Raw genomic sequence first — 15,718 nt, 5'->3', positions numbered from 1 at the left:
CTAGTTGTATGATGAAGGTAGTTCTCAACAGGATTTTTTTTTTCTTGCATACAGGAAAACTAATAAATGAAACTGAAACCTTTTCCCCTGAGGAGGCCTGACCTTAACCTTTTGGGAAAGTTCTAATAGGTTTAAAAAAAAAAAAAAAAAAAAAAGAAAAGAAAAGAGAAGCTACTTCCTTCTTCCTCCACCCCGTTTTGAAAGAAGCTGTTAACAGAATAAAAACTGCTGGTATTGTTCATATGGAACATGGGCAAAGTGCTCTTTACTGGTCCTGCAATAATAAAGCAGTAAACTACTGTCTGTGGTTAGGAATTCGTGTCTAAAAATTACCTGAAGTTTGTTTCAACCAAGTTACTTTAACTTTTTTATTCACTTTTCTCCACTTTTTTTTTTCTCTTCTGTGCCTTTTGTGTAATGGAAGAACATCCGATTCAAGAAGCTCTTCATTAGCCTTTTATTTTTAGTCTATTTTTAAACTGTTGTATACAAGTAATAAGCAAGAATGCATTTGGTTTGAAACTATTTTTTTCCCTACCATCACTGTCGTAATGTGTTAGTTACACATCACGTACAGTAAGATGCTGAAATGAAAGATTACCATTTTTGTTAAGACATGGGGCAAACAGAAAGTCTGTCTTGAATTTTTCTCAGTAAAGGTCCATGCGTTTAGGAGGGAGATGAGAATCATGCATCGTGTGGAAAATAGGCTTGACTAATCTGAAACAGCAGCACCATAGCAAAGTAGATTAAGAACCTTGTTAGGTGGAAAGAACTGCTTATGAATATGGACTTCTTCTGTTGAACTCTGCACTTAAGTACCTTTGCTCTTAGTACTCCTTGGGTCAAAAGAATTAGTAAGAAGATGAAAAGCCCAGACTTATAAAAGCTAATTAACTTATCTTGCAAAAATTTACTGTGATGTGTGTGTGCCAGCTTGTTTAGTCAGCTAAATAATTCTGAACCAATGTAGTTAAAAACTCCTCTGGTTAATCTTCACTTCTTGTAAGATTTGTAAGTTAAAGTATATTAATAAATATATCTAAAAAAATTTTTGTTTTTTAAATCATAGCATAGAATGTACCTGTAGGACAGGGGATTAAAATCATTTAAATCTTCAGTGCTTAAATTAGCATTTTATTGCAGCATTTATAAGACTATGGAATCCCCATTGCCTAAAACTTGTTGAATCACAGCCAGCATTACCGCAATGTATCTCCTCTAATTATATGTGAATATTATCGTTACAGAACAGTAGAGATACTGAGGTTATGTTATACTGGTAAGGAGAGAAAAGATTGCTATCTAAATGCTGATCTTCATGTAGCTACTTTGTGTGGTTGTCATCTAAGTATGTACTAGGAACTGTGTAGAACTGAGTGTTCTGTTTTTGCTTCTTACATTTTTGAGGTTTGCTTTCTTCTACTTTACAGTAATACAAACCAATATCATAAAAAAATCTATGCCTTTTGTGCTAATGAGTTCTGATCTGTGCCATCTGATTTTAGCCACAAGATCACAGACTTAATTTTGGTTGAAATGGATCTCTGAAGGCCTGCCTCTATTCCAACCTTGTGCTCAAAGCTCACTGCTAGCTTAACTCAGAGGCTGGTTGCAGTGAATACAGGGAAAAGTTTTACAGATTTCATAAAAATAGATGCCCTTCAAAACTCAACACTATTCATTGTTGAACCCTATTCTGGATTAGTGCACAGTTGAAACTGTGACTGGACATTCTAGTATTTTCTGGCTGATTCATTATTAAATAGATAAAAAAACCTTTTATTAATCCTTACCCCTCATAAAGAGGTTTATCAGCCTTCCTAATGTAAGAATGAAATCAGAATTTCAAATCTTTGTTGCTTATCTTGAGGTTTTCTCTTTTTTTTAATTTATTCTCTCTTATGGAGATTTATCTGTGTTAGTATCTGAAGGAAGATCACTGTTTGGTTATAGTACTGAAATGCTGGTGATCGCTGTAGCCCATGCAAACCCAGGATTCTCTTATGCCATGACCTATTCCACATCTTGTAGATCAGTTCATAATGAAAAATTCCTTAAAGTTCAGTATATTATTCCATATTTGCCTCTTTATATTTAGCGTTACAGAACAGGAAAAAACAATTTGTATTTCTGTCCCTTTTGAAGTGATGTTTAATGTTTAACATTGAGGGTAAGTAAAGTACAGCTGTTCTTACTAGTGAAGAGGCTTAATAGTAGTTACTTACACCTTGATTATTTGGATAGACTAGGATATTTTAAGTGCCTAAAATTCAGCTACATAATCATCCAGGAATCTAAAATGATAAAAACGACATTTTAGAAAACAGTAGTCTTTGCCGAAATCTGAGTGGAGAAGGGAAGATAGAACAGCTGCGCAAAGGAGATCAAATTCTTCAATGCAACTTTTTTTTTTTTTTTTTTTTCCTGCAAGCCCTTCTGTAGAACTGCATTCCAGATTATCTCCAAATAAGTGTGTTAGCACTTTTTTTCCCCTGGAGTAGTGGGATCTTGGTTTTTTTCTAATGCTCTGAGATATTGTTACTAAGATATACATATTTACATGTGTTAGCATTTATCAGTGTTTTGTGTGACTATAAATACTGTTGCAGCTTTTTACTGTTCTTCACAAGAACTTACTCCTGTAGTTATGGACTGTGACCATACAAGACAGGATCACACTTAAAGATTTGTACTCTCACTGACAAAACAGCATTACTTCCCCTCTTTTTTCCTTATATAGCAGGTTAGCTTTTTTCCCTGTTTACTTTTTCTTTCTGACTTAAGTGCTCAACTGTTTTTCTTCAGGCAATATTTTTCTGGCTGCCACTTATTTGCTGATGTGGACCTTGATATTTTTTTCCACAGTCTATGGCTAGGTTCAGGTTAATCTCATGGGAAATTGAAGCATTGAATAGTAATTTTTTATTTTGTATCTTAATGTTATTACATTTACAAGAGGTTTTTTTAATTGTGTAGCTGTTTTTAGGACATTGTGACTTTCAGTAACGAAAGTAGTTACTACCTAAAAGGCAAGGACTGTGACTTCAATATGTTAATATGTGAAGAAGTCACAGATTGACCTGCTGAAGTAATAGATATATCTAAATAGAAAAGTGCTGATGGAGAAAAAAAATCTAGAGTTTTGGAACAGACTGCCTTGCTATTGCATTGTGAAAAAACTGCTATTCGAAGTCCACCTTGAATGCAGTGTCACAGTGAGTGGGAAATTTAGGCAGTATTAAACGTCTTTTGAGGCTGGTTAGCTTCTCCATTCTGATTATCTGTTGAAGTTTGATAATCACCTGTTGTAAAGGAGGTTTTGTGATATGAGAGGGTGGGGCACCAATCATACAGGCTGTGAAGTCTTAGGTAACCATGTGCCACATCACAGTCATCCGTGTGTGTGTGTGTGTGCCATAGGTGTGGTGCTCGATTGATGACTGATTCTAATTAGAGGTGATCAGTATGTGCTCAGACACAGCTTGTGACCCGGCTATGTAATAGCGTATAACTTATGCTATAGGCTTGTAATATTGGAAAGAAAGATGGCTTTCTAAGATGTTCCTTTTTTTTTTTTTCTTTTTTTTAAATTTTATTTCATTTTCACATGGCGTCTAACAGGAGCAGCAAATTAATTCTTGGAGTTGTTAGAATAAAATTTTAGACTCCTTTGAGGTCAGTGTAATTTTTCAGATTTAACCAGAAATGTTTTAATGAGTGTCACAACGTCTGTAGAAAGAGGTAAAGCAATTCACCACTTTACAAGTCTTAAACTAGTTTCCTGATGTTGTCTGTCCTTTCTTTGATAGGAGAATATTCTCCACAAGCAAGATGGAAAATACTTAATTTCTGTTTGGAGGTTTCTTCTGTCATAAACAAAAATAACTTTCTCATCTTGTCACACATTTAGATCAGAACCAGCCGTTTCAAGGGATGACGTCATATTTATATATAGCATTTTATAGTAGACTACTTGGATCTATTTTTAAATGGTCTTTGTATTGAGGATATGGAGGATGTGAAATCTAAGCTAAGAGTTCTCCAAAAAAAGGAAAAAAAAGTACTGAATTCTTCCTCAAGGCTGCACAGTTGGGAGTTTGGTAACAAAAAAATGTTTAAGTAATACTGTTTAGCATTGTTAGTAGTGGCGTTGCTTTCTCCATGCTGCTGGTATGGTTGTGTGCTATGAGAGTTCACCAGAAGACTGGTAGTTCAGCCTGTGTCCTGACTTATCCTAGAATGGTGCCCTTAATTTACTGGCTTCCTTTTAGCCTCAGTGCTCTTTATATCAAGTAGTGCCAGTTCATGATTATCTGACCACCAGAATTATGTAGACGTTGGCTTTCAACTGTCAAGTGTAATGATCTAGAGGATTCGGCCCCAGAGTCTGGGGGTCTTTGCATGACAGTTTTCTCATAAGCCAAGGTGAATATGTGAGAGTTTTCTTAAGGCCTACATTTTCCATTTGTTGTACTCTCCTTTTTTTTAAGGATAGCTGCAGAAGGAAAAGATGGAAAAATAACTAGCCTTGTTCCAGGAATTAGGTTCTTAGGAGATACGTGCTTGTGGGTGAGCCTGTATAGACTGTACTCTCCCAGAAAAGGTAAAGTATCATTTTATAATACAAACTTTAAAGAAGTGTAATGCTTGCAAAATTTTAAGAAGAATGCATTAAAAGTTTCCCATTCTGTTCTAGACACTTTAATGTGCGGTCTGGTATGCAGAAACAAAATCAGGGAAACTGCTGCTTATTTATGCTAAAACTTCATTATTCTGTTTCTCCAGTAGCACAGTACTGCTTTCATCGTTTCTCTTCCTGTGGTTGTAACTGCCAGTTTAAGAGAATCAGCTTGGTTTCACACCTTTTCTGTGGGTGATGAATGCTCTCTACTTTGCTGCTTTGACACAGTATTTCTCCCTGTTCATACTTGAGCCATATGATCATAATATGGTTTTCATAGTTTTGAACACCTGGAGCAATAGGATCAGATAAAAGTTCTTTATCTCAGTTTAGTTATGAGATGGGAACATACCAATCACATGTCATTTTCAGGAATCTAATAACATGACCAATGCTGGTAGGAGTGCTTTTTTGAGCCCACTTAATCTCAAAGATGCTTCACACCTTGGTTGAGGTTTCTCTGCTCTTCCTAGACTCACCTGGTCTTTCTTATTTCTACCATCTCTGCTTTCTGTGACCACATTTGCATAACTCATTCTTATTTGCAGTTTTCTCACCTTCAGTTTGTATTTTGGTAAATGGTTTATATTTGTTCCCAAAGCCTATAAGGCCTTGATTTCCAACTTAATCTCCTCCTGTGTCTCTCATCTGGATTGTGGGTCAGTATAATATTATTCTGAGAAATGTTGTCAAAATGTGGATGTAGCTTAGCCTCACTTCACTTGGAAGTACTTATCACATTGTGATAAGTAAATATTTTTCCAGATTACAAGAGTACCAAGATCTGCTGCTGAATTGTCATGCATTTCATCATGTTCTTCACTTCTGTTGATTATCTGTAATCCTCATTTCCAGAATTTTCTGCTCACTATTCATAACATCCTGTAGTTTCTTTTTCCATGTGGCCTTGCAGAGTTTACTGATTATCTTTTCTTGTCCCTGTAGTGAGAGTTTGCTCGCTATTTATGCTGCTCTGCTGATGGTTTTGTTATAGAATCACTGTTTTGCTCTAGTGCATCTCAGTTCTAACTTTCAGGCAAGACATTTTAAGCTGATTCTTCAAATATGGCGCTTTCAAAGAAAGGTGCTTTGAATGAAAGAATAAAGTGAGTATTAGATTTTTGTCTTATACGAGTAGACAACATTAAATGTTTTTTCATAATGGATAATGGAAGTTGTTTGTTCTGAATAATATTATTAGAAAAGTAAGCTAACTCTTCTGCATTTTTAAGAAGCAATAAATAAAAAGCTCCTGGGTGTAAATAATTACTTATAGCAGCATGTTACAATTAGATGTTAATAAGAAGTAGAGTTCTGAAATTATCAGGTGAGGGAGTCCAATTTCCTTGTTGTAAATTTTATTTATTAACACTAATGAGGCTTGTTTTGAGAGACTAATAGACCTGACAGACTGTGCAGTGGCCAGAAGTGTGTCTGTCTAACAGCACAAGCAAATGGAGTTCATATTGCTTCTTTTTTTGTCAGTACTACTTACGCTTATGTTTTTCGGGCTATCACTATTTCTGATGAACACAGAGCTTGGCCTTTTATGTAATGCCATTCTGTACAGGGGGAAAAGCAAGCTTCTTTTGAGGGTTGTTTAGTAAGACTTTGACAATAGTAGCAGAAATTGCAGTGATTCAGAATGGTACCATTGTATGCTGGGAAATTATTGCCCCTCACTCATTTTTCCTCTTTGCCATCAGATAGAAAAGAGTGGACTTCAGACTAGGGGTGAGTCTAATACTTATGGGTTCTGTTTCTGCTTACTTCAACAGGTTTTCACTCTTCTATGTCAATCCTGCAATGACAGAACAGGAACTTCAGTGCTGCATCTCAGCAGTTTTCATTTAACTATGGCAAACAAGATGTTTTCTTAATTAATCACACACACAGACACACACACACACTCTCTCTTTCACTTCCTTCCCCAAATCTGTGTCATCCTAATGAACTTCCTATTCCCTCTCATTCATGCCTAGCATGGGACAGTGCTACTACTTAGACTAGCTGTCTTTTCAGAAGACTGTATCTGCCTCTTCTTAATAAGTTGTATCTGTGTGCTAGAACTTCATACAGTGTTTGAGATACTGTCAGAAATGTTGTATTCAGTTCTAAATATTACCTCTAGTATTTTCTTAAAAAGAAAAAAAACTACTTTAAGTTTGTGCTCAACACTTATCATTTAGATGCTTTATGGTTAGATGGATTCTCAAATTTGGGTTCTTGGTAGTCTTAAAAACTATTTATATATGCTGTTCCTCAATAGTTTTATAATGTTTTAAGTATTCAGTTTTTTCTAGAATGTTTGTCCTGCATGCTTGGCTTCTCAGGACTTGGGTACAACTGCTTACTTACCTGTTCTGTTTCCTCTGTTCTGTTTCATTAATGGGATTAACTTCACTGCTACCTTCCTGTGTTACAGTTACAAAAATTATTTTTGTTCCTCTCTTTATACTTAGTCAGGTGTTTGTTCATTCTTAAGATGTGTTGGCGGTGGTTATGCTCATTTGATATGCAAGTGAGTTCATACAGTCCTTTTAATAGTGGTGTTCATTGTGTTTCTGAATGTGACCTCTTTATCCAGTTGAATAGGAGTGGAAAAACAGTAGAATAGTTTTGGTTACTTTTGCGGCTCAGGGCAGCAAAACAGTGGCCAGAGACTAAGCTGCTGCTCCTGGGTTTCAGGTGTGTCTGTTTCTGATTTTGATAAGGCATTCCAAAATAAGAATGCTGTGCAGCCAATTTGATTTTTCTGTCCTAAACTCTGTGCCCAGTTTCAGACTCTGCTGGTTCAAATAATGTTGTATTTTTAATGGCTTTATGTAGACTGTTGGCCCAGATGTTGGCATACCTATGAAAGACTGAGAAGATTGGACCAGGCATGACCGTGAATACTGTGAAAATGAGTGAGCGGGGAGGAAAAAGGCACTGTTCCAGAGCTAGATACATGGTTGCTCGGGCAACCTATATTGACACCAGCTGTGTGAAATGCTTTGGCAGTAATAGGTCTTGAATGCATTTGTGTGGAGTTACCTCTCAGAATTTTTCTTTGGTGTAAGGTTGATCTGCTTTTGCAGGGACTTGCACCAAAGATGTGTGTGTTAGAGATTTGATGTGTAATATGTTTCAAGGTACATTGTTGGACAAATCAGGACCTACCTCTGCATAAAGTGCTCTTTATGCTGAAAAAATATCAGCTCTTTAAACTAAAGGTCTTTACCCTAATTCTGCATATCTGCTGTACATATTGATGCTACTAAGCAAGTGGTTTCCCCCCACACACCTTTTTTTAAGCACATGCCTAAGTGATTTAAAGTAAATTGCCTTAATTGGATGCTAGCTAAGAACATAAAGTGTATACTTCCAGTCTTGGTGGTTTCTGAGAAGCAGATGACTATAGATTTTGATGGTGAACTCTTCCAACTTTCTTGAGAGTTAATTCTGTTTTTATGCAAAAATGTATGGGAACAGTACTTATACATTTGTTTGCTGGTATATTATACACTTAAGAAGGGGAGTTATGAATGGATACATTATAACATGAAGGTGTAACTTACGACTTCACATAAACCACACCTGAAACATTTAAATACTGTATTTGGTTAAAGAAGGTAACATTCTTCAAGCATATCATCCTTATCTTGATGTAACATGCTGTATTGCGATAATATGCTTACATACTTAGAGAAAACTTAAAATGTCTGCATGTATGTCAAACAAAAAGATAGGGTAGTGTTAGAGTACAGTCATATTCATTTTAATATGAAAACCTGGAGGTGTGATGCTAAAATGTACAGTTTTCTTCTTACGATTGCAATACTTAACATTGTAACAATTTAAAATTAATATTAGCTGTTATGAAAACTGCATTGAAGGCAAAGATTCTTCATTACTTGTCTCTTATTCTGGCTGCACACTGTCACATGCTTATCTTTGATAAAAGATGATGATTGTGTGAAGGAGTAAAAGATGTTTTCATCCAGTCTAATAATTTGGAAATTACAAGTCTATTTTAATTTCTGTTTTAGTGAAAACTACATCTGAAGATTTATCCGTGAAAGTTCACTTGTACCTTTCACTGCTAATTTTGAGTGTCTAGGGACACTTAGGGAACTTGGAAAATTCCTAGTAAAATTAATGGAATCAGAATCAATAAATCCGCTTGTTGACTGTAAACAAGGTAACCATAGATTGATGTAGTGAAAGACGTATGTATTGGCACTGTCTATTAAGAAGTGATAGCACTAATGGAATTAGCTGTTTTGATAAATATTTAGGAGCTGTTTTCTTTCAAACTGTCTATTAAGAAGTGATAGCACTAATGGAATTAGCTGTTTTGATAAATATTTAGGAGCTGTTTTCTTTCAAACTTTTCAAAAAGTCTCAAACCTTGTAACCTGATTCTGTTGGTATAATTACTTCAAGTAGAATGATGCTGTAGATGTTAACACATCAGTTGTGACTTCTGGAACAGGCCAATACTTTTGTCCACATTTCTGTGCAGTATTTGGTTGCTCCATAAATATGAAAGCATTGGTTCTTGCACTAAAACGTGCATTAAAACTTGTGTGGAAGGACTTTCTCAAAAGAAGACCTCTAGTTTTTATTTTAAGATAATAGCTTGCAATGAAACCTGCCTCTAGATTTTAGAGTCTTAATTTTGAGTGAATCATATAAGCAGGTTTATTCGAGTTTAAGGTTGTCTTGTGTAGGTGGAAAGTAAATGATCTATTGAACCTTTTTTTGCAAGACTGAGTGTTCTTAAAGGTTTAAGCAAATAGAGTGCCTTCATATTCTCTGCCTTTCTGTTTCTCTCTTCAGGGACCTTGAGCTCTCTCTTGTTACTGTGATGATAAATATAGCTCTCACTACCCTTTTCTGCATCTATTATGGAATGTGTTCACCTCATCACATCGGATGTTGGGGAAAGCAAGACATAATGGCCAAAATACAGACTTTACAGTAGAAGATGCTGTCTTTTTTCCTAAATAGAGAGACTTAACCTAGTTTCAGAATTCTTTCTTTAGCATTTAAAAATTGCTCCTTGTGGTTGATTTCTTGCAAATGAGCTTGTCGCTTGTGTTTGAATGATGGTGGTGGTGATTTTTTTTTCTTCAGAATAAAGCCACCTCTCTTGGGGTGTGGGGGGAAACTCACAAAAAATGTCAAGAGTTTTTGACTTTTTGTGTTTGACTTTGGGGGGGGGGGGAAGATAGAGCATAAAAAAAGAAAATAGATTCTAAAGGACAAAGGTGCATGTAGAGAAGTTGCCTGTTGTTGATGTGTATTTTAATAGAAGACAAAAAATACTCTTTCATTAGGCTTTAGTATGAAGTCTGAAATGCAACAGAGTTCTTACATTTGTCAGTGTTCTTGTTTTGGGTCTGGCTTCCAGCTTGAGAGAAGAAAGAGAGGATGAGTGAGTGAAGAGATGTCAGATAATGAAGAATTCAAGTTGTTGTCATTGAAAACTTAGTATTTTCATTCTGATAAGAGGTTTCAATATTGAGCTGCTTTTCCCAATTTTGTTACAGTTACTGTCACAAGTTTACAAGTTATTGTCCCCAGAGTATTCAGGTTGCCTTTAAATAAAAGCTGCTTGCAGTATTAACAGCACTGAGCACATAGGTAGTTTGAAAAAGAGCTAGTAGAGGTTGTCAGAACACATCTCCATTTGTCTCTTGTGCATGTGCCAAAAAAGCCTGAATGAAAATTAATGATAAAGAAAGGCATTAGGTTGAAATTGTAAGATATCCATCTGAAGGAAGATTGTTTTATCTTCAAATGTGTGCACTAACCAACTTGAACCTACTTTCTGCTGCTCACCTATTTTAGTGCCGGGTCCTGAAAGGAGGTTTTGTTTTGTGTGAGGGTTTTTTTTTTTTTTAATTAAATTTTAATTAAGGTTTTGGGGCCAACAGAGTGGGATAAGAGGCATGCTAGGACTGTAATTAAAACACTGTAAACCCTAAAAAAATTCTGCTTGAGGACAAATTACAGTTGCAATGGGAACCATAGCTTTAAATCATTTACCTCACGCATTTAAATCTGCAGCAGTCTAAGAGGCTGTTCAGGAGCTAGGAAAACATTAGCATTCTCACTTTTCATGTAGCTTGTCCCTGGAAGTAGATTTGTCACCTGACAATGGCTAATGCCTTACCCTTGAGTCACTTTAGTTTTTAAGAGTTCATGCAGCTAGCCTTGCTACTGGAGCTGGTTCTGAAATAGTGCTTATTTTCACAGAATTCTCTTGTAACCCAAACAAGCCTAGGACAAAACACTACCTGATGTCTTAAGAGCTCAGCTAGCAAGTTTGTAAGCATTCAGTCTGGGTTGACATGTTGCAAAGAGTTTGAAAGCACCAAATCTGATTTATTTTTCTGGACTGTAGAAATGTCCCAGATTGCAGGAGAAGAGAGAACTGCTGTATTGCTCTTGCAGGCACAGAGTGCATTTAGAATGCTTTATTAAATGTGGTTCTGCACATGCAGCCCAGTAACTCATCCTGTATTTTTGTCTCTTGGCATCTCCTGGAGTGAAACCTGTTTATTGACTATTTAGTCCCCTGTCATCAAAGTTGAAAGGAGAAGTTTATGATTGTTTTTTGCAAAGCTGGAAGTTGTAGCATCCATACTTCCATTATTGTTTAGAAGGCAATGAATAGCTAGTCATTTAGATTTAAATGTAATTTCTAATTAATGTTCTTATTGTTTTGGAGAGCTGTTTGCTTCACCTTCAGTTTATTCAGTCACTGATGAGTAGTCTGGTCACTGAGGCAAAGTAAATTGCAGGGCTTTAAAAATTGCTTTTCAATGTATTTTAGTGATAATGACTCAGAATGCTTGTTTGTCTTTTGAACATCATGTGCCAGTTGTGAAGTGAAATGGCAGAAAAATAAATCTTTCCTGCAACTCATAAATTTGGAATGATGTCTGAGGCTGGAGACTGGGGTCTTGTTCTTGAAGTACTTTCTCAGATTTGTAGAGGAGCCAGAGTAAGTGACTTCAGGAATTGTCATTCTCAAATAGTAGAATTTCAAGGCCAGTGGGAAGATAACCACTGAACTTGAACTGAGTTTCTGATCTGAATTCTGACTTTTAAAAGGAGTAGCTTAGGACTCCAGGAATACCTTTTATACCTGTGCATTGATCAGCAAATGCTGAAGTTCTCAAGTGCATCAGAACTGTCTTAGTTTTCATATGGCCTGTATTAGTGCCAGTTAGGTTGTCCTACCTGTTTTGGATACAGGATTACTGCCTCATCAGGGCTTTTATTTCGGCCATTTTAATACACCAGTTTCAGAGTGCTTATATGAAAACTTATTTTATAGTAGTGAACTTTCAGTTGCTGACTTTTGCACAAGTATTTCTGTATTTCACTGTAGCATGTTTTCATGTCTTCCTTGTCCATCTTCATGTGTTATGTGGAAAACCTTTGAAATTTTCTCCTTGTTTTTTTTGTATCTTAAAGATTTCTTCTGTTAATTCTCAGTCTATCTGTGTTTTGTGAGCCTGCAAGAATAACCCTGCATTTTTTTCCTTCTCCTGCACATCCAAAATATAAATGCAGAACATAAGTAGCTTACGCATTATTTTTACTTTTCAGCTGTTCACCGATGGAATCACCAATAAACTTATTGGCTGTTACGTGGGTGACATAACGGATGATGTGGTTCTAGTTAGAATCTATGGAAATAAGACCGAGCTCTTAGTAGATCGAGATGAGGAGGTGAAGAGTTTCCGTGTGTTGCAGGCCCATGGCTGTGCCCCTCGACTGTACTGTACTTTCAATAATGGCCTATGCTATGAGTTCATGCAGGGAGAAGCACTGGATCCAGAACACGTATGCAATCCAGATATTTTCAGGTAAGATTTTTATTTTATTGAGTTCTGTGTATGGTGTTCTATCAGGCCCAGATGATCTCAAAGTTAGTTTGAGAGTAGAGAGAAAACAACTTACTGCAGGTTTTAGGAGTATTTAATGTTCTTACTATATGACAGCTCATTATCCTCTAATCTAGTTAATCATGGTATTTGAGTTCTGAACATATGCAGTCTTCTGGGGAAGCAAGAAGGTTCATATTAGAGGTGGCTTTATTCCAAGACATTTATTAGCACTTTAATGTTAGTATCAGGAAATTTATTTACTTAACGTGGTTCAGCATAGGGGACTGTATTTGATTAAAGTGAATCCTAGCTCTTGGTTTCTAATACACTCTGTTTTGTGTGAATAGATTAAAAATAGTCTTCCATCGAGACTTAATTTTTTCAGATATCAGCAGTGAACAGAAAATGTCATAAGACTTGGTGTTTCATACATGGACTGAAATGTATTTGATACCTAAAAGCTGCAGCTAATTCGAGTCAACTCTTCTAAAGATACACAAGTTGAAGAATAGACTGTAAATACAGGTCAAGTGCATGCTGTAACTGAACTAATGTGCTCTTCCCCCCACCAAGCTTTTTAGTAATGCTATTAAAGACCTTTGAGTCTTGCAGGAGGCTGTTCGTTATGCTTCCATACAACTGGTCTTGTGGATATCCTCCTTGGATTCACTGTTGTGCATATTGTTTTTCCTCTTGTTGCTAGGAAAAGATATGGTAAGGACTGTCCCATCTATTGCAAATGTAACATTAAATTAAACTCTTTATTTTTTCAGACTGATTGCCAGACAGCTTGCTAAAATCCATACTATTCATGCACACAATGGATGGATCCCTAAATCTAACCTCTGGTTGAAGATGGGGAAATACTTTTCTCTTATACCCATGGAATTTACAGATGAGGAAGTAAATAAAAGGTAGATGTTTCATTATCTGCTTTTTTGACTGACTCTGACCCTTCTTACTTCATGTCAGGGTAAGGGGTAGAAGAATATTCACAACATAGTTTGAGTTATCCCTCAAGGCTGAAAATGTATAAGACTTTGGGTTTTACCGTACTCTTAAGTAGTTTATAAATGTAAAATACGACAAGAAGAGACTTCTAATTCACTTGGTGTATTGTGTGTGTGTATATATCTGTATATCTATTTCCATATAGTGCTTGTGGTGATTGGACACTTCATAATACATGGTGTTAGTTTTGTTTATTGTTCATAAAGAACCAAGGCTCAGTGAAGGTACTACTTTAGGTAGGTGTGTCTGACAGCTTAGAATCTCCAGTCTCCCCAAAGGCATGGAGCCATTTGTCGTGGAATAAATACTGAAAGCATGCTGGGTTTTTTGGGGGGGTTGCAGTTCCTTCTAACCTGCCTCTATTGGCTGTTCTATGTTATTTGTTCAGTTTGTAGACTTTCTTATCCAAAAACTGAGATGATATAAAAGTAAAGTTAATAAAAGGTTGATTTGGATGATGAGATACACTTCCAGAGCGTTTTCCAGAGGAGGAGGAAAAAAGAGTCTGCGCGGTCAGATCTTTTCTGACGTGGAATACAAATAATGTTTTCACTTGGTTTTGGGGTTTTTGAACTCCTCCTTCCCTCCCCAACCCCCCAAGTCACTGGAAGGTTGGGATGAGAGGAACGACAATACTAGGAGCATTGTTTCACCTGGATGAAGGTTCTGTGCTGTAATTCAAAGCTTGAGTTGAAGACGTGTTTCAGAGAGGAAGGGGAAATCAAAGTTTAAAGCTATAGTTTGGAAGTGTTTGTACAGTACCATCAAATTTCATACCTTTCAATAGGCGGATTCCAGCTTAAAACAATCTTAAAAACTTCTTTATAAGTACTGATGCCAGTTGCCCTATTTGCTGCATTTTAATTAAGGAATGTACTAGCAAAGTTGCATTATTTTGATTTTCTTCTACTAGATAAAATTCTTAAGAAAATAAAAAATTTGAGCAACTAATTGAAAATCTGAAACATAAAATAGCTATTTGAGTATTTGCTGTGTTAGAGGAAAAATGATACTCTTATTTGTATAAATACATGTAGTATTTAATCACTGTTATGCATTCTATTTGAAGAAAATAATGTTTTAAGCATTAAGTGAATGAAAATCATGCTACATCTCTTTTAATCTATAGTCTTTGAAAATATGCAGGATTGCACTCAGTCCTGCTTCTGAGTTTTGGACTTCTATTGTTTTCAGCACAATCTTCAGAGAATAACTTTTGGGTGGGGAGAGGAGAATAATTGTCATAATTTGACTGAAGGGGTGGCGGGGGAAATAGTGCCCTAGTTTGAGAGAAGGTGTACTGAATTATTGGAAATAAGAGGGTAGAGGATAGTAATAAAGTTACTTCATTGCAACTGTTTGCTGTGGAGCACAATACTAAATATTAACATCTTACACCCAAAAAGGTTTTTAAGTGACATTCCAAGTCCTCAAGTACTTCAGGAAGAGATGGCCTGGATGAAGGAAAGACTGTCAAATTTAGGATCACCAGTGGTACTCTGTCACAATGACCTCTTGTGTAAGAATATTATTTACAACAAGAAACGAGGTAGGTATTGAACATAGCAGTAAGTATTGGTTTATTTTGCTTTGTTCTATAGTTGTATTGCTAAGTTGGTGATGTCATTTTTACTGATGGCAACAAGTGAACTCATTTTGACATTTTAAAATTCATTGTAATGGTAGCAGTATTTGTGCAAATAATTATTTGCCTAATTAGCTAATTCTCATCTATATGCTAGTGTATAAAGAAAAATCTTGGAGTTCTTGCTTTTTCCTTAATGAATTTGTTAATATATGGCCTGCCTGTATGACTTTAAAGTATGTAATTGTTTACCATAATTCTATTCTAGTGTGCAAAGTTTCTGGGGGGCAGGGAGGGGAGGATCATACAAGCATAGAAAATAACCTGAAGACGGTATCTGCTATTTATCTGTGTATTGTTCTGGTTTGTCAGATTGTGTTGTTGCGAAGGAAGAGATCTACATGATGAAGTATCTTAGCAATACTTAGCACTACATTCAGTGGTTCAATTTTTATTCTGTGTGAGGTACATGGACATGTTAACGTTGAAGATTTCCCTTGTAAATATATGCTTTCTTTAAACTATTGTAGGCAGTACACATCTTGGCAA

The 15,718-nt window shown here is 36.0% G+C and overlaps 1 protein-coding gene across 1 annotated transcript in view; it reads left to right on the top strand.

The window, feature by feature from the left end:
• Window positions 1–15,718, top strand: part of ETNK1 (ethanolamine kinase 1) — a 37,015-nt gene that overhangs the window by 1,846 nt on the left and 19,451 nt on the right. Inside the window, exons 2-4 of the mRNA XM_026092645.2 lie at window positions 12,293–12,552; window positions 13,347–13,487; window positions 14,991–15,133. Coding sequence (XP_025948430.2) covers window positions 12,293–12,552; window positions 13,347–13,487; window positions 14,991–15,133 — 544 coding nt within the window. The remainder of the gene's footprint in view (window positions 1–12,292; window positions 12,553–13,346; window positions 13,488–14,990; window positions 15,134–15,718) is intronic.

This window comes from Dromaius novaehollandiae, chromosome 1 (genome assembly GCF_036370855.1).
Source record: "Dromaius novaehollandiae isolate bDroNov1 chromosome 1, bDroNov1.hap1, whole genome shotgun sequence".
In the NCBI taxonomy this organism is placed as follows: domain Eukaryota; kingdom Metazoa; phylum Chordata; class Aves; order Casuariiformes; family Dromaiidae; genus Dromaius; species Dromaius novaehollandiae.
The sequence above is the reverse complement of the archived record's forward strand: the minus strand, read 5'-3'. Positions and strand labels throughout refer to the sequence as shown.